At 52.3% G+C, this 17,711-nt stretch overlaps 2 protein-coding genes across 2 annotated transcripts in view; both read right to left on the minus strand.

The window, feature by feature from the left end:
- LOC119103159 (uncharacterized) overlaps window positions 1-11,335 on the minus strand; it is a 38,072-nt gene extending 26,737 nt beyond the window's left edge. Inside the window, exon 1 of the mRNA XM_037226609.1 lies at window positions 10,661-11,335. Coding sequence (XP_037082504.1) covers window positions 10,661-11,335 — 675 coding nt within the window. The remainder of the gene's footprint in view (window positions 1-10,660) is intronic.
- Window positions 11,336-11,451: 116 nt separating this feature from the next.
- Window positions 11,452-17,711, minus strand: part of LOC119103160 (phorbol ester/diacylglycerol-binding protein unc-13) — a 39,238-nt gene continuing 32,978 nt past the window's right edge. The window contains exons 10-13 of the mRNA XM_037226610.1: window positions 13,603-13,671; window positions 12,338-12,518; window positions 11,502-12,211; window positions 11,452-11,455 (exon numbers count right to left, since the gene is read on the minus strand). Of these exons, the coding sequence (XP_037082505.1) occupies window positions 11,452-11,455; window positions 11,502-12,211; window positions 12,338-12,518; window positions 13,603-13,671 (964 nt within the window). The remainder of the gene's footprint in view (window positions 11,456-11,501; window positions 12,212-12,337; window positions 12,519-13,602; window positions 13,672-17,711) is intronic.

Genomic DNA, 17,711 nt, shown 5'->3' on the forward strand with positions numbered 1-17,711 from the left:
GCAACTGAGAAGCCTCAATGGCCAAAGCGGTCTTAAATAGTTGAAATGTACTTTATATTCGATCCCTTGACGTTTTCAGGATGATCTCATAGTTGTCGAGCGAGCGAGGTGAAACTTCTTGAAAAGGATTAAATGGGAAAGGATAGACCCAGGGGACATGGGCTTCCACATTATTGTAGACGTTTACAGCATTAAATCATACATGCTAGGTAGTGCAAGACCTGCTAGGATGGTATTTTGATGGTTTTCATGTATTCGCATAGATAAAACCCGGCAAACTGTTGATTTCACAAATATGTGGTGACCGGGGCCCACGCAATAAGCACTACTGAGTGCGAAAGCTTTAAGATTCCGACCGGTTCCTTGAAATACAAAGTCTTCTTTTTGTGCGTGTTCTTATCTCCTACTTTTTTCTTTGCAGAATGCGTTGGCCACTTTTGTTGCTGTTTTGTTCCATTGTTTGGTTTTGTTCATTGTTGTTGGCCAGGCGGCCAGCATAGAGATTACCATGATTAACGTGTTCGTCCTACTGGGTCATGACAAATAAAGTCGAGAGGATATAAGATGGGTTGTTGAAACATTTAGGGCCTGATAAGATTTTGTTTGTTAATCTAGAACACTTTGTAACGTGCTACTGCACATGCGGAGTCGATCATGCAACTTCTTGATGTTTTCCAATAACTTTTTTATTTCGATATGCCTTTGGCGCAGATGTGACTGATAACACCTGTTTTGCTAGCAAGTGACGAATGAGGGGTCTTCGTGCTTTGCGAATGGGAGTTACGTGAGCGGAGAACGTGTGAGCTATCCAATCCATCCTGTATTCTGGAGATCAAATCCTCTGTTAGCTCAGGCGAATGAACGCAAATATCATTGGATAGTTAACAGAAAAAAAACGCCTTAAACGTGTGACATGAGATGGCCCAAACTACTTCACTTCAAGTGCAATTCCTACACCTCCTACAATGCCATCTATGCATTCTATATTACAAACTTTCCTAACGCAAACACGCACACAAGGACTGAGTACATTGCAAACGCATTAACTCAATGTACACCCGCGAATTGCCGTACCCAAAACTGGGTTAACACCAACACTGTTTGTGTGACACGTCACGTGATTTGCGGCTCACATACTGCCCTCTCACTTTTGTTTACATGCTAAATGAACTCACATTGCAGGGCTGGATGGTGTTGCATGACGAAAAAGGGCGAGAAGCACTGAACTCATTTTCGCACGCACGGCACAAGATTAATCTCAATTGCGAAAAATTTGCTCTAATCACCAGTCGCATCCTTTGCCGATCACGCAGTGTCACGCTGCATCATTGTCGCACCAAGAAAACGGCCGCGGCTGACATGCGCTTAACAGGATTTTACAGGCTGGGCTTGTGAGTCAAGAGGATAACAAGCTCAACAGATTAAAAATGTGAGGATGAGTTAACTGAAAGTGGAAAGCACAAGGCAGTTGAGGATACCCGAGTATAGCTTATACGTAAAAAAGCAGGTGGTCGCATGAATCAGTTCGATAATTACTTAACTTTCATTTCGGATTAGGCAGATCCAAAGATATTTTGCTATGTGGTATGCTGCGAATATGTTGATGGAGGGGAGGGGACAGCTGATGGTGTGACCCCTTAAGTTCCCACTGCTTCCCAGGCCAGTGATTTGACTGGATTTATGTTGTCTGATAATTGTGAAATGCAATGATGTTGAAATAACTGCTAGAACTGAAGCCAATCACCGGATATCATCTTAGGATAAAATATAGCTTTAGGTTGCTGACACGTATGAAATATTGAAGACAATTCAGTAAAACAGGGAGTGAGAGCTCATGTCACAAAAACGCGACTTGCCAATCAACAAGTGGCAAATTTGGACTTTGTTCTATTCGCTTCTGCGAAGCGGAATATGTGATGCCATTTACTATCGCGTTGCTAAAATATGGCTGAAATGCAATGCATGGAATTTGTCACTCCATTTTCGGCAGTCCCGGTTTGTTTGCTAAGCCTTTGCGATGGTTGGACACACGCCATACCCAATCGGAATCGTTCGTCTGACCCCAGCCACCTTAATCGGAGTAGTTCGCCTGACCCCGGTCACTCAATCGGAGTAGTTCGCATGGCCCAAGTTACCTTAATCGGAGTAGTTCGCATGGCCCAAGTTACCTCAATCGGAGTAGTTCGTCTGACCCCAGTCACGTTAATCGGAGTAGTTCGTCTGACCCCAGTCATCTTAATCGGAGTAGTTCATCCGACCCCAGTCACTTTAATAGGAGTAGTTCGTCTGACCTCAGTCACCTTAATCGGAGTAGTTCGTCTGACCCCAGTCATCTTAATTGGAGTAGTTCGCCTGACCCCAGTCACCTTAATCGGAGAAGTTCGCCTGACCCCAGTCGCCTTAATCGGGTAGTTCGCTGACCCCGTCATCTTAATGGAGTAGTTCGTCTGACCCAGTCACCTTAATCAGTAGTTCGTCTGACCCCAGTCACCTTAATCTGAGTAGTTCGTCTGACCCAGTCACCTTAATCAGTAGTTCGTCTGACCCCAGTCATCTTAATCGGGTAGTTCGTCTGACCCCAGTCACTTAATCTGAGTAGTTTGTCTGACCCGTCACCTTAATCAGAGTAGTTCGTCGACCCCAGTCATCTTAATCGGAGTAGTTCGCCTGAGCCCAGTCGTCTTAATCGAAGTAGCTCGCCTGACCCCAGTCGCCGTTTATACGGGCCATTTATCCGGAATTTACGGCCGACGCACAGCTATGGAGCTGGCGCGGAGACCGCAGCAATCAACTACTTTACCCTTTTCATGACGTTTCGAAACAAGAACCCGAGACAGCGTAACCCCGATTCAAACGGGGACGGCAAACGGCCAAGGGGGCGTAGGCGACCCAACTGCATTTGGACAAGCCCTTAATGAAGTTGACCATGTCAGCGAACACTGGGTCCGGCATGAACATTGGGAAACCAAATGACAATTTACACGATGGATAATAAATCTCAGATAGTTCGCTCAAGTGATTTGTGAAACAACATTTAAAATTTCTGAATCGCTAAAACATTGTTGGCCCGCACCGTTTTATCTTGTCGTTACCGCGGAGGTCTAGTAACAAGAAAAAAAAAACAGTTACCGGTCATGGCTGAATAACAAGCCGCCTCGAAAAAGACATCATGCCAGTAACCTTACTCATAGACATAAGTGATTTGTTCTTTCATTTCCAGCTGTGATAGTGCACTTGTTGCGAAAAAATGTGTGCGGAATTGAAATAAGTTATCGATGGTCTCTTGCTCGTTTGGCGTGAAGGCTATTTTCCGATTTACCAACTAGTAGAAACCTTTACCTTCGTTTTGCAGAGACGTGGCTCCAATATGAGCATTATCGGCTACAACGGAGCAAATTTCTCCGCCGTAGTAGGCAATGACATCATCAGACAATAAGAAGCTAGTAAGGGTTCTGAAAGTGTAGTAGTTAGGGGCGCATCGGGGTTCGACTCGCCGCGGTGCCCACTCTTCCTGCCAGGGTGAGAGGGAGGCGGCGCCATATATATATATATATATATATATATATATATATATATATATATATGAACTTCGCTCTTTCTGTCTAGTTGGGAGGACTACTGCCGGGCAATGGCAAGTTCATACTAAGCTTGTAGTGAACCTAAAGGGAAAGTGGTTTATTCCGAACCACCAGCCTAGCTGATTAGTGATTTTAAAGGCTGATGAGCCAGCGTTACATTGCGATGCATACCAGCACGATACCAACAATAGCAACATGATTGAGTGCCTGAATGTTGTGGGATGTTTAGAGTAGCATACCAAATAGCATGCATCCGTACTCTTCTAGCCGTTGTCGTATGTGTTATTACGAAATTATCAGCATCGACAAAGGCCCTTTAGGCGATAGAGCAGGCACTCGATGTAAAACGCCTACTCTTTGGGATAAATAATATTTTCAGCAGTTTCTTGCCAAAACTGCTTGTCACTGATTCCAGTAGTATTCAACTGTTGGCGTTAATTGAATCTTTCGCAAGACGTGCAACAACGTCGAAAAGAAGATTCAATTAACGCCAACAGTTGAATACTACTGGAATCAGTGACAAGCAGTTTTGGCAAGAAGCTGCTGAAAATATTATTTATCCCAAAGAGTAGGCGTTTTACATCGAGTGCCTGCTCTATCGCCTAAAGGGCCTTTGTCGATGCTGATAATTTCGTAATAACACATACGAAAACGGCTAGAAGAGTACGGATGCATGCTATTTGGTATGCTACTCTAAACATCCCACAACATTCAGGCACTCTATCATGTTGCTATTGTTGGTATCGTGCTGGTATGCATCGCAACGTAACGCTGGCTCATCAACCTTTAAAATCACTTATCAGCTAAGCTGGTGGTTCGGAATAAACCACTTTCCCTTTAGGTTCACTACAAGCTTAGTATGAACTTGCCATTGCCCGGCAATAGTCCTCCCAACTAGACAGAAAGAGCGAAGTTCATATATATATATATATATATATATATATATATATATATATATATATATATGGCGCCGCCTCCCTCTCACCCTGGCAGGAAGAGTGGGCACCGCGGCGAGTCGAACCCCGATGCGCCCCTAACTACTACACTTTCAGAACCCTTACTAGCTTCTTATTGTCTGATGATGTCATTGCCTACTACGGCGGAGAAATTTGCTCCGTTGTAGCCGATAATGCTCATACTGGAGCCACGTCTCTGCGAAACGAAGGTAAAGGTTTCTAAAATTTGGCTGGTACTGATGAAAATGGTGCAAAATGCCCATGTCAAGACGCATTTGGAAACCGGAGGGGGATTGCCATTGCAGCATCGTGTCACCCTTCATGCAGTTGTGAAACAGTCGCCTCAAAGCGTTTCATCCTTCCTCCCATGAGTGAGGGTGCAGAGCACGCTAGCGTGTCATCGGATTAGTCTTTTCCGGCTAGCTTCCTTCTGGCCTTGTATCCCCCAGCGATCCAGCTTTTTGGGACCGGTAATCAGTACAGCTGGACTTAGGGCCATATACGCGACTAAAGCCGTTCAATACAATGACAGCTCGTGCTGTGTCTGATATTATCTATCTTCCAGCAGGAAAGGCTGCATTCAGAATATACTCAGTGCTGCGATGCTTTTGATCTATACTATACTCATGGTCACGTCAGACATCTGTCCAGAAGGTCCGAGATGCTCATCCGCATATGCAGTGCACATGAGAGATTGTGCCAACCAGGGTGAACAATGAAAGGGAGTGAAAATGGTGTTCTGTATCCTGCTCAGACACAGGACGGTTAAAACGGCAATATGCATGCGGTTGACAACGTCGCCATTTCTTGGCAAAGCGTTGCCGCTAGTTAAGGTGCATCACGCCGCGCTAGCTCCACGTTAGACGCTTTGTCTTGCAGTCACCATGTCCCGACACCCGCGATCCTTTTGCATCCCTCAGCGCAGACTGGAGTAGACACAAGATTTTCGTTAAGATGGGCTTGATGTAGAGAGGAAGGTTAACAGGGTTCCCCATGGAGTCTTCTTAAGGAAAAGCAGTTACGGACCCTCCTAATGTCCGTCTAATGCCTTTTCATAAGACGCCCGGCGTTACGGCAACAACGTGTTAGCGTGTCTCCATTTTTTGCGCCTGTGACTGCCAATTTACATTCTGCCGTTGCGGCTCATAATTATAATATCCCGTGCAAGGCCCGTGGGCGATGAAGAAGTTTACTGCAACGGAAAGCCGTGTCTGCCAGTGTTTTCATCAGCACGGTGTTCCGGGTACATTACGGCATGCGTCATCTCATTCCCTCCGTCAGCAACAGATGATCGCGCGTGTGACCACCCCCCCCCCCCCTCACACACACACGTCGTGGTAGATAATGTAAGTGCCGTATCTTTTCTTTACCCAGCTTTACAGAACGGTGAAATAAAGGCTTGTGTGCGAAAACACCTGCGTATTCTCAGCGCATGAAAACAACTAATACTAGGTTATGACATGCGGAGATCCCGATATTTTCTGCTAAGGAATTATTCATTACTTCGTTCTGTATTCAAAAGAAACCCGATGTGGTTTAAGACATCTTTGAATAAACTTTGTCAACTTGTTTTACCGCGCATGCTTTTTTCTGTGGACATATTTTTACATTCTGTGGTTAGGTCACTTCAATTTTTGCAAACATAATCCCTCACATAACGAAAACCAAATGAAGGCCTGTGCTGAATCGATTTCATCAAAAGTTTTTGTCTTTACATAAACTAGATCTGGTGGCATTTAACAAGAAACGCATGGTGTATAGCCTACTCCCTCTTCCAGGACCGCGCTCCAGAGACGTTGCCATGAACATCGTCACATAATATGAAGGCGCGGCATGGTGCAATGCTATGTGTAATCACCTCAATGTAAGCTTTCAGGAGCGGTCTAGCTGGGCTTATATAGCCGGGTAAAGTTACCTGATTGAGCCCATTGACTGTTCACTGACACGGACAACTGAAGACTGGGAGAAGCAACCAATACGAGCATGCGTGAGCACTCTGTCATGCTTTCCCTGAGACGGATAACGCAAAATCTGTGGGTGTAATTTGCGAGGAAACATGACGAAGGACATCAAACGGAACAAAGCATTGGAGCACGATACGCTAACTCCAGGCTGGAAGCCCATTCCAACACTGTGGCACTTCAAGATGCGGAGAGTTCCTTAGTAAATTAAAATCTTTACCGAAAAGACAGGGTGTGTAGCCGTTTTACACCAGCATCCTTGGCAAAGAGGAGACCAGTCTCATTACCCTCCTGGCACCAACTAAGCTGAGCTGGAACGCACTAGAACGTCTTCTAAGGAGGCTGAGCGGCAGTTGTTCATGCTTAACGTTCACTTAGACAGACGGGTGTCGCCCGAGAATTCCTCGAGAAATTGTGGAGTGGCTACCGGGAGGTCTTGCTGGATTGTCAATAATGTCCCTGAAGCTTGGATGCCCGCCCGTGGAGTCGAAGACGGTTGAGTTAGTGTCATTTACCAGAATGCAACACAAACCTGACAACTGCCGACCGACCAGGCCTGACGGTTTGACATCATTTTGAGAGCCGCACTAGACGGTACTGCATACTGCACCATTTTAGCTTTTAGGCCGGAATGGTCACGCTCTGGGCAACTTTTGACGACTTTTAGTGACCGGAGCACAACTGACGACAGAGGTCTAGGCGATTTCGTATAATCATATCGCTTTTCAAAACAGGGTCAAAAGATTCAATTGACTTGTTTGACTCTGTTCCTCACAAGCAGCTCCCAATCAGCAGAAAGGCCCACGAGATTAGCGCATAGCTCTGAAATTGATGAGGCATATCTAACCGACAGATAACAAAGAGCGTTGGTAAATAATGGCTTCGCGTCCACCTGGACGGCGATTCTAAGCAAAGATCCGCGATCATTAGTGTTGACTTCCTTGCTGATCGTCACATTTGAAAGCCATATGCCTGACTTTGCTGACTGTCACATCGCGTCGTTTGCGGAAGACATTAAGATTTAGACACCGGCTGGTTTTCCTGTCCACACTGAGCGACTGCAAAGACGCCCTGATGTCCTTATGGGTTGTTCCGATATGTGGCAGCTGTCCTTCAGCAATGAGAAGCAACGAGCACCGCGCTTGGGACAGACCAAAGACCGATAAGTCGACGCCGTGCGTGGCAGGCAGCTGCAACAGGCATCGGCACAACCGGCCTGAAGATGTACGTCCACATCGATCTCGAGTTCCAGAAAGGGGCAGTGGCGACGGCTGTATGGCATCCCGGGTCAGGGCGGTCGGTCGTCGGTCCTTCAACATTTCTGGCCAGGCAGCTCTGCCTGTTTCATTGGAATCCTTGGAAAACGGTGGCACAGATGGAGCCAATTCAGTGGCGAGGACCAGCGCTAGTAGGCCAATACGAAGACGAGTGACAAAGCTGGTTCGGTACGTCAGGAACAGCACGCATCCAGAGAGGAATCGTGCACTCGGTCGCCATCACTGTCACAGAAAACACCGAGGAAAGCAGCTTGCGAACAGCTCCACGCAAGTGGTCGATACGCCCCAGAGGAGGTTTTCCACTAGCCAGAACTGCCCCGACACTGTGACGCCCTGGAAGCTACGAAAGTCCCAAACGGCCACCATATTCAACAGCGATGCATTCTCCCGGGCCACGAGGGACTGAAATGCTCTTTCGTTAGCGTCCGCGGATTCGGTCACACCGACGTGGGCATGCCCTTCGTAATCCCAGGTTTCGCATCGCGTCGTACCGTATGTCGGGGATGATAGAGACGGCGGGCGGTGAGCGGGCCGTATCCTAAACTTAGGACGCCGACCTGGCCTGGAGCCTGCAAACTCATTCAGCTAAGTGCGCTGCTTTGCCGGGTATTTAAGAATGCGAAATTGACCATACAAGGAAGGCACGGTTCCTCGGGTTTAATTGGTACTCGGGGGCCGCAATGCGGTCATAAGCCGTGCAGAATCACATGCCAGCAGGTCGACTCAATTCATGCGTCCCTGGCGCCTGCCCTCGGTGTTATTCATTACATTGTTCAGCTTTACGATCAAGACCTGCGCAATTGAATCCGTTTTCTTCTTGGTTCTTTTATGTTACGTAAAAGCCCATCAAGCTTCCCGAAGAACGAGACAGTGGTTGAAAGCCAGTTGACGGAAAATGTAATGTCCATTTACTGGAAAACAAAGACAAAAGAGAAACTCAGTGGCCAAACTGCTGCACCTGTCCGCAGAGAGCGGCCTCCCACTGCACCCGTCCGCGGACAGCGGTCCCCAACGACACCTGTCCGCAGACAGCGACCCCCGGCTACAACTGTCCGTAGACAGCGGCCCCCAGCTGCAATTGTCCGTAGACAGCGGCCCCAGCTGCAATTGTCCGTAGACAGCGGTCCCCAACGACACCTGTCCGCAGACAGCGACCCCCGGCTGCATCTGTCCGCAAACAGGGGCCCCCGGCTACACCTGTCCGCGAACAGCGGCCCCCCGACTGCAACTGTCCGCAGACAGCGGCCCCCGGCTGCAACTGTCCGCAGACAGCGGCCCCCAGCTGTACCTGTCCGCGAACAGCGGTTTAAGCTGCATCTGTCCGCATACAGCGGCCCCCAGCTACACCTGTCCGCGAACAGCGGTCCCCGGCGCTGGCCGGCCTGGCTCCGACCTTGAGCCGGCGGTCCGGCGGCCGCCAGACAGCCAACAGCGCGCCCCCCGGGGGCAGCTGCGAGTCCAACCGGCACCACCTGAGCCTTCCACCGCCGTCCGAGGCGCGGCCGACCGACTCTGGGTGGAGCCCACAGCATTGCCAGAAGCGGGCATCGTCTGAAGTACATCACCGCGCCGACTCGCAACTGAGTATAGTCTTGATGGACTTGAGCTATAGCAGAATCTACCGCTGAACATCGGGCTATTTATTAGGTATATGTCGCATATTCCATTTTATACAGTTCTTATTATGTATATCATGTCAACTGAAAAACGACTGTGGGATTGAGTTGCCTGATTTCGATTTCAGTGAGTGTGAGTGTTACAACAAATGGAATCTCCTCTGCCAGGTGGACCTTGACAACTCGCTGCCTTGGTTTTGCAGTTTCTGAATTACACCGCAAGCCGCTGGTAGCTATATAACTATTAAGACATGTTAATAGTCATATAACGTTATACGTTTTATATGTCTTGGGGCTATGGGGGACCTGCGGGACACTGCTAGAACGTTGCAACGAATTGTAAGTGTCAGTTACTTAAAGTGTGCGTCATACAATGTTTACTATCTACTGTGCAAGTTAAAACAACTAGAGGTGTCGGTACTTATGGCATTACGCCCGTTTCATGGTGGACGATAGCAGGTGTGAACCACATTCACACACACACACACACACACACACACACACACACACACACACACACACACACACACACACACACACACACACACACACACACACACACACACACACACACACACACACACACACACACACACACACACACACACACACACACACACACAACCACACAAAATACTGGCCATGTAATGCCACCTATCGTCTTTGTGCTGTGCTGGGCTTCTCATACCAACTTGATCTTGCTTTTGTCTACATGGTTGAATGCAAGGGCCGGCTGCTTACATCACATACAAATTAGCGAAGCACTGAACATGAAATATGTTGAAGTGTGTCATATTGTGACCTTATGTTGAATGAAACAGAAATGTGACAGCAAACTGGCGCAAATCATTACCTGCGAGGTCTCAGCTGTGAAGCTGAGAATAAGGGAGATTGGTGTCTGGACTGACTTTTGACTTGCTGAGATGAGCCAAACCCGATTCAGAACTTTACATCAGTGGAGAGATTTCTTGAGAGCGTCATGAAAACGGCCCGTAGAAGAGGCGCCAGAACCAGGCTGCGCCGCAGGGTCGATACGTACCGCGGCGCAGTATACCCTTTCAGTGATAACGTCGATGGCTAATCACCACACCAACGGCGCTTGGTAAGAGCCCCAACTGGACGCTCGAGACGCAGACAAGTATGCAACTGCTGCGTCAAAGATCGCTACAGGCTCCTTTGATCACAACGCTGACCTCCAGTTAGGACCACTGACTGGAGACACTGCCACCCGTCCCAAACCAAAAGCCTGTCACCCTGCGGGTCGGTACTCACATTGAGCTGCAGCAGAATCTTCTCGTAAGCCCAGAACCAGCGCTCGCGGGCCGTTAGCGGCTTCTTGGCCTCGCGCGGCTCCTGCTCGTCCTCGAACGAGACCTTCTTGTCAGCCTCGGCGAGGCGCAGCTCGGTGCGGCTGGTGGCCGCCTCCTCGCCGCCCTGCTGGTACGCTGGGTGCGGCTCGATGACGTTCTCGCGCGGCGGCGAGACGGGCGTCGTCACCTTGCTGCGCCGGCCGGGCGCGTCCGGCTCAAAGTTGCCCAGGATCAGCTTGTCCTGGTCGATCTCGGCCTTGACCAGCGTCGGCGAGCTCAGCGAGCCACGCGTCGGCGAGGTGCCGCTGGGGCTCGGCGACTTGGTGGTGGGCGAGTAGGACACTTCGGTGGCGCTGAGCTCGTCGCGCGAGCTGCTCGTGTGCTCGGCCGGCTCCTCGTACAGCGGGCTGGCGCGGTCCAGGCTGGGGCGGGCGCCCAGCGTCAGCCGCTGCTCATGGAAGCTGTCGTGCCGCATCAGCCCGCTGCCGTCGGGCGCCGCCTTCACACCGCGGCCGTCCAGCAGTGCCCGGTCTTGCTCCAGGTCGCTGGACGTGTAGAACTCGTCGCGCCGCATGTATGGGTCGTTGCCGCGGTAGCGGTCGATCGAGGCCAGGATCGCCGCGTCATCGGACGGCATGGGGAGCGGCGTGGCCGCCGCCGCCGCCGCCGCTGTCGCCGGTGCCGGCGGCGGCGGCGGCGGCGACGGCGGCGGCGAGACCGTCATTTCGCCGTCGCCGTAGCTGGCGTGCTTGGTCAGCTGGCGGTGCGGCGTCGGCGCGGCCGCCGCCGCCGGCGCCGCCGGCGCCGAAACCTTGGCCAGATTCGGCGTCGACTGCGCCGGTGTCTTGGCCAGCCGTGTGTCGGCACCGAGGCCGCGGAACAAGCCCGCGAACATCGAGCCCACCTCCTTCGTCTTGGTGCCGACCTTGTTCCCCAGCGCGGTGAGCTGCTCGCCGCCCTGCGCGGACTGCGTCGAACCGGGGCGCGAGGAGGCACTGCCGGCGCCGCGAACCGTCTGTCCCACCGACTGACCGATCTGGCCCAGCGACGAGGTCAGCTTGGTCAGGCCCAGGTTCCCCAGGCCGAAGTCTGGCTTCTTTTGGCCGGTCGGCAGCCGGCCGTCCCCGGCCGACAGAGGCACTCGCGGTACACTCGCGGGAGGCGCCGCCGCGCCCGAACTCGTTCTCGCGACGCTCGCGGCGTCCTTCTCCGTCTGGTTCAGCTGCTCGGAGCTGTCGTACGCGTAGTTGTAGTTCTCGTTGTAGGTACCGTCGTCGTAGTAGTACCACTCGCCGCTGTCCTCGTCGTAGTAGCTCCAGGCCGTGCCGTCAAAATAGTCGCCCGTCTCCTCGTCGTAGTATTCGGCCGCCTGGTCGTAATCGTCCGCGTCGTATTCGCCGTACCCGGGCTGCACCCCACCGTACCCGGTCTGCGCCTCACTGTGGCCGGTCTGCGCCTCACTGTAGCCGGCCTGCACCCCACTGTTCCCGGCCTGCACCTCACTGTAGCCGGTCTGGGCGCCGCTACGCGCGGTCTGCGGTTCACTGCAGCCGGCGCCAACACCGCTCGGCTGCTGCCGCTCAGCGCCGCCGGCGGTCGCCGCCGCGCCACTGGGGCCGTTCGGAAGACTGCTGCCCGCCGCTGCCGACGAGAACGTGACACCGTCGCCGGTCGCCTCGACGCCGTCGTCGCCGGCCGCCGGGTACGCTTCCGGATCGTACGCGTATTCAGCCGCGTCGTAGTCGCCGTAGTACTCCGCCGAGTCGTGCTGCGCCTGCTGGCCGTCGTCCTCGGCGTACTCGTAGTACGGCTGGCCGTTCCTGCGCGCCGGGGACATGACCCGATCAGCGGGGAGGGGAAGGGCACTGCGGTCGGTGTCGCCTCTGGGGCGCGGCGCGCTGTAGGTCACATACCTAACTGTTGGCGGCACGGAACTACAACACTGCCACCCTCCTCTGGGGTGCTCCTGCGGCGTCGGGCGCCCCTGCACGAGTAATAACAACATGATCTTGCTCAGTGTTAACAAACGGGATGAAGAAAGTTACATGTGATCCGTCCACGCCAACATCAGCGTTTTCTGCCTGCACCACGCCAAATGTTCTGTTACTCACTTGCGGTCAGTGCGCCAAGACATAAGCCGTGCATTCTCAGGAACAAGCAGTTATTGTTGTGGCTGATTGTCGCTATAGACCCGTTGTCAACCATATCGTCAATACGGGGTAATGTCGTTGTTTAGTGGCATTGATCTCTTGGACTGTGGATGGCCTAAACCACGCAGTTTTACTGCGGAACACGGATACTGCCCTCCCACTCAAGATGTACCAGTGCAGCGGCTATAGTTCAGGGGGGGGGGGGGGGCTGGTGATTGGCTAGCTTCCGGGAGATTCTGCGTTGATATCGAGCTGAGAGGGAGGACCCCGCCCTAGCAACTATATCCCAACTTTGAGGAACCGCTAATGGACTCTATCAGCGCGACATAATTAAATATAACGGTGGGTAGCGAGAAACGCAGGAAAACATTGATATTTCCAGGCGTACGACATCGTATCAGTTATCCTGAGTTATGATGTGGGCACATTGATACGCATCACAAACGGGGAATGAAGTTACATTCCAAGCATGGTTGGCTCCACAACTTGGTACTGCATTGCTTACCATTGAAACCTTAAAGTTCTTCGATTGCATACCTTGCCTATGACTGGCCAAAACGAATTCAGCAACACGTGCGTTTGTACTAGGGTTGAAGCGACGGCAGCTGCATAGACGTTTACAAGCTGAGCCAAAGCCGCCATTCTCTTCTATAACTTAGGACAACGCGTTGAGTGTAGTATGACTCGCTTTTGACAAATATTGGCATTGAATGGTAGTAATCATTCGGTGGTTGATTCCTTGTTTATGACTCACTCGTCCACGTAGTATTCTTGGTATGCTGGGTCGTATTCGTACTCGGCCTCTTCTTCACCTTTCGTCTCCCTGCGAATCATCACCACTGGTGTTATCGGCAGAACCAAAGTCACCAGGAGACCGGTCATCAGTCACATCAGAGTCACTGTCAGAACCAAGACCGCTCGACACACACTCACACACACACACACACACACACACACACACACACACACACACACACACACACACACACACACACACACACACACACACACACACACACACACACACACACACACACGCACACACACACACACACACACACACACACACACACACACACACACACACACACACACACACACACACACACCACACACACACACACACCCTGCAGTTGCCAGATCAGTCTGCCGCCACCGGTGTTTCATGGCACCAAAGTAATTAGCTTCACGGACCAGTACCAATGTCAGCACATCGACTCCGGCATTACTTTGAAACGGCACTAGCTTTGTTCAGTCATCCACACAATATCAAGACCAATTACCCTCAACACACGACTACCGCCATCGAGCTCCAGTGCCTGCAACGGAATGCAAACTGCATAGTGTCACGTCATCCTAACCCATGGCAGTAGCGCGGTACGAATCAAATGAGAGTCTTCCATATGCATGCAGCTATTTCGCAGACAAAAGGATCCAACCAGTAAACCAGTACGGGGCAGGACGCCGGAAAATAATCAGTAAAGGCAGCCATGAGTCTCCTCGAACGGAAGCCATGTCAGACCCACTGGATGAGTGAACTCCGTCAGCCCCATTCCACCGCGGACACGGTCAGCCAGCTCCAGTCATCGGCAGAGATCTCAGAGACCACCGGAAACGACGCCGCGAGGGAGAGCGGCGCGGCGCGTCGGCAGACAGCACCAGGGTGCGGTGAGTGGACCCGGGACACCGGCTGTGGAGTCGGTCGAGCGCAGTCGCAGGGGCCGCTCCAGAGCCGGCGCACCGCCCTTCGACACTGACAGGCAAGGTCGGCGCGGCCGCAGGTGGGCCAGCGGGCTCTGACGAGCAGGCTGTCGAACACTTGTGAGCCGCCCGTCATTGTGTGACGGCGCGCCGCTGTGAGGCCCCTCCCCCGACACGCCCGCTCCGTGACCTTGGGATGTGAGTCATCCGGAGTGGAGGGGGGGGGGGGGGGGGGGGGCGGGGAGGGTTGCTGTACGACAAGGGAAGGTTTCGGAGGACAGGAGACGGTCCAGACATTCTAGTAAGGAAAACACAGTGTGGCGATCGTCTACGGTGGCTGGATATTGGCATGCTCTTCTACAACTGTGGCAACTAAATGACCAATTGGAAACCCGGAGTGGTGCGCATAATAAGAGCACGAAGATTTTAGTGCGTCCAGTCACCTGGTGACAGTGCGTCCAGCAGTGCTGTAAGTGACCACGTCAAATGCGATAGTGTGATTAAAAAGGCAAACACGCCGTTCAGAATGCAACGCATAAACACTCCTTTTCTTGTGCTTGACAGAGCAACCACGAGTCAACCGGTTAGCCTACACCATCTTCAAAACATAACTGAAGCAAAGGGGGCGTGGTTATGCTCATCCGCCATATCACATAGAAGTGGGCCAACGTGTTCATGCAATGTTTGAAACCACGATGACTCGAACATCTCTGCAACGCACTGTGACTCGCAAGCATCACACATGGTTCGCGCCCAAATGCGATGGTCTGATTTGAAGCCGCGTGCGGTAGAAGCTGACCTCCCAGCCCGGCATGGTTCGGAACATCTGGAATGTACAAAGAGATAGACCGCTGGTGGGTACCCGTGGAGTGCCCCTGGTGGGTGCCGGTGAAGAGCCGCTGGTGGGTGCCGGTGGAGAGCCGCGGCTGGGGCTCGGATGGGCAGAACCGTCTGTGGCGTTGCGTCGCCGTCGGTGCCCGACGGCCGTCCATCAAACGTGGCCGATCGATTTTGTACAGGTGCTGCCGCTCAAGGTCGTGCTCTTGAGGCCCGGACACCGCTCAGGTGGCACCCCTCCCCTCCCCTGCCCCCGCCATCACCCGGCGCGCCAACACACGAGCGCAGTTATGTTTGACGTCAGTGGGCTAGCCCGCTGCAAAGTAGCATCTCTATGGCCCATATTAGAACACCGCATTGCTCTTTAGGTGAATGTTGGCGTGCGACAAATGGGATTCCATGGATTGAAACATGAATTAGATTAAAGGCACGTCCAGGAGGGATGCCATGAGGATGCAATGATGTCAAGGCTATGAAGTGCTTGCGATTCGCTGCGTGCTGTGGCACACTACGGCACGCTGCAAACTTAATGCAGTTACAAATTCAAACACATCCTCAATGCATTAAGCGCTTTGCCATGGGCAAATCGGCCATTCTGGGTCCCCGCCCTAAGTCACCTGTCCTGGGTGACCTGCCCTTGGTAACCTGTCGCCAGTCGCTGTTGTTGAGCAGGCTGTCCAGTGTAGTCTGTCACGAACCACTCGTTCTGAGTCAGCCACCCTGAACAGCCTGCCTTAGTAACCTGTCTTGAGCCACTTCTAATCAGCCGATTGTTCCGAGCCACCTTTTCCCCAGCGACCTGCCCTAGGTGACCTGTGATGGGCTACGCATCCTGAGCACTTTGTCATGCGTCTCTTGTCTTGAATCAGTGTGTGGTCTGTGTCGGTGTGAAAACCTTAGTGGTCTGTGTCGCCTGATGTTTGGAGCTCCCTTTTTAAAGTCCTGTATTGAGCTGTCTGTTCTGAGTTTTGTACTGATTTGTCTGTCTTAAGTCCGTCCGGACTGGCTGAGTCCGTCCCTACTGAGCTGTCTGTCCTAAGTCCTGTACTGAGCTGTCTGTCCTGAGTCCGGACTGAGCTGCTGTCCTGAGTCCGTCCCTGATGAGCTGTCTGTCCTGAGTCCGTCCGGACTGAGCTGTCTGCCTGAGTCCGTCCGGACTGAGCTGTCTGCCCTGAGTCCGTCCGGACTGAGCTGTCTGCCCTGAGTCCGTCCGGACTGGCTGTCTGCCCTGAGTCGTCCGGACTGAGCTGTCTGTCCTGAGTCCGTCCGGACTGAGCTGTCTGCCCTGAGTCCGTCCGGACTGAGCTGTCTGTCCTGAGTCCGTCCGGACTGAGCTGTCTGCCCTGAGTCCGTCCGAACTAAATGCCCCATCCAGAGTTCGCCTGAACTAAGTGACCTTGAACTCAGTCGACTGTGCGGGTCACCGGTACGGAACATTTCTGTCAGCTCGCCACCCGTGTCCAGCTCTGTCGGCGCGCCCAGAGCGCGCGCCTCGCATACAGATGTCTGCCGCACGGCGCAGGAGTCTGGCAGCCGGCGACGCCGTGACCCCTGACCGCTGCTGGAGAACCACTGGCCTTTGACCTTTAGTCCAGAAGCACTGACATTTGATTCGGAACGGCGAAATCTTGCATAAAAGAGCACAGGCCACGCCACAGTCAGCAGTCGATCTGGGTCAGCAGTCCTGACCTCCTAAATTAGTGCGTGTCCAACGTAACTGACCATCAGGGGACACTTCCCTCACTCTGTGTGTGATCCGACCTGGCTGCTGGTCTGTTGGAACTATCTTTCGTCTGATCTTCTAGGGCCCGTTATGATCAGATGTAAAGTTCTCGGGCTGGCAATGTGGCTAATTACAAAAAAAATCCTTACCACTTACTTTCTGTCTGTGAACACCTAGTTCGCCTCAAGAAACCTTCCACTGGCGCGAACGCGGACCCCAAAAATTGCAGAATCAGACACACACGCACTGACACAGACCTCCCCGAAATGTACGAATATTATGTCGGGATGAACACTCAACATAAAAATGGCCCCGTTTTTTCCCAAGTTTGGAAAGGACACGCGCATAGCTGGGTCAGAGAAGCCTAGAGTGAAATCAGCAGTCAGGCCTTGCGAGCCGCCATCGGCCAGTGAAAAAGCTGTGCTGCCATGGGGAGTAGGCGCAAAAATAAGAATGCGTTTTGTTAACAACGGCACGACCATTTTAAAATATCACCGGCGGAATACGGCGGGAATAGTAACGCGTTTCCGTCACGTGCGGAGGAAGACAGACGACGAGCCGCAGCAGAGCGATCAATCGACTTCGGAGAACCGCCTCCGCCT

The sequence above is a fragment of the Pollicipes pollicipes genome, unplaced genomic scaffold, assembly GCF_011947565.3.
Source record: "Pollicipes pollicipes isolate AB1234 unplaced genomic scaffold, Ppol_2.1 Scaffold_5724;HRSCAF=6776_pilon_pilon_pilon, whole genome shotgun sequence".
Lineage (NCBI taxonomy): Eukaryota > Metazoa > Arthropoda > Thecostraca > Pollicipedomorpha > Pollicipedidae > Pollicipes > Pollicipes pollicipes.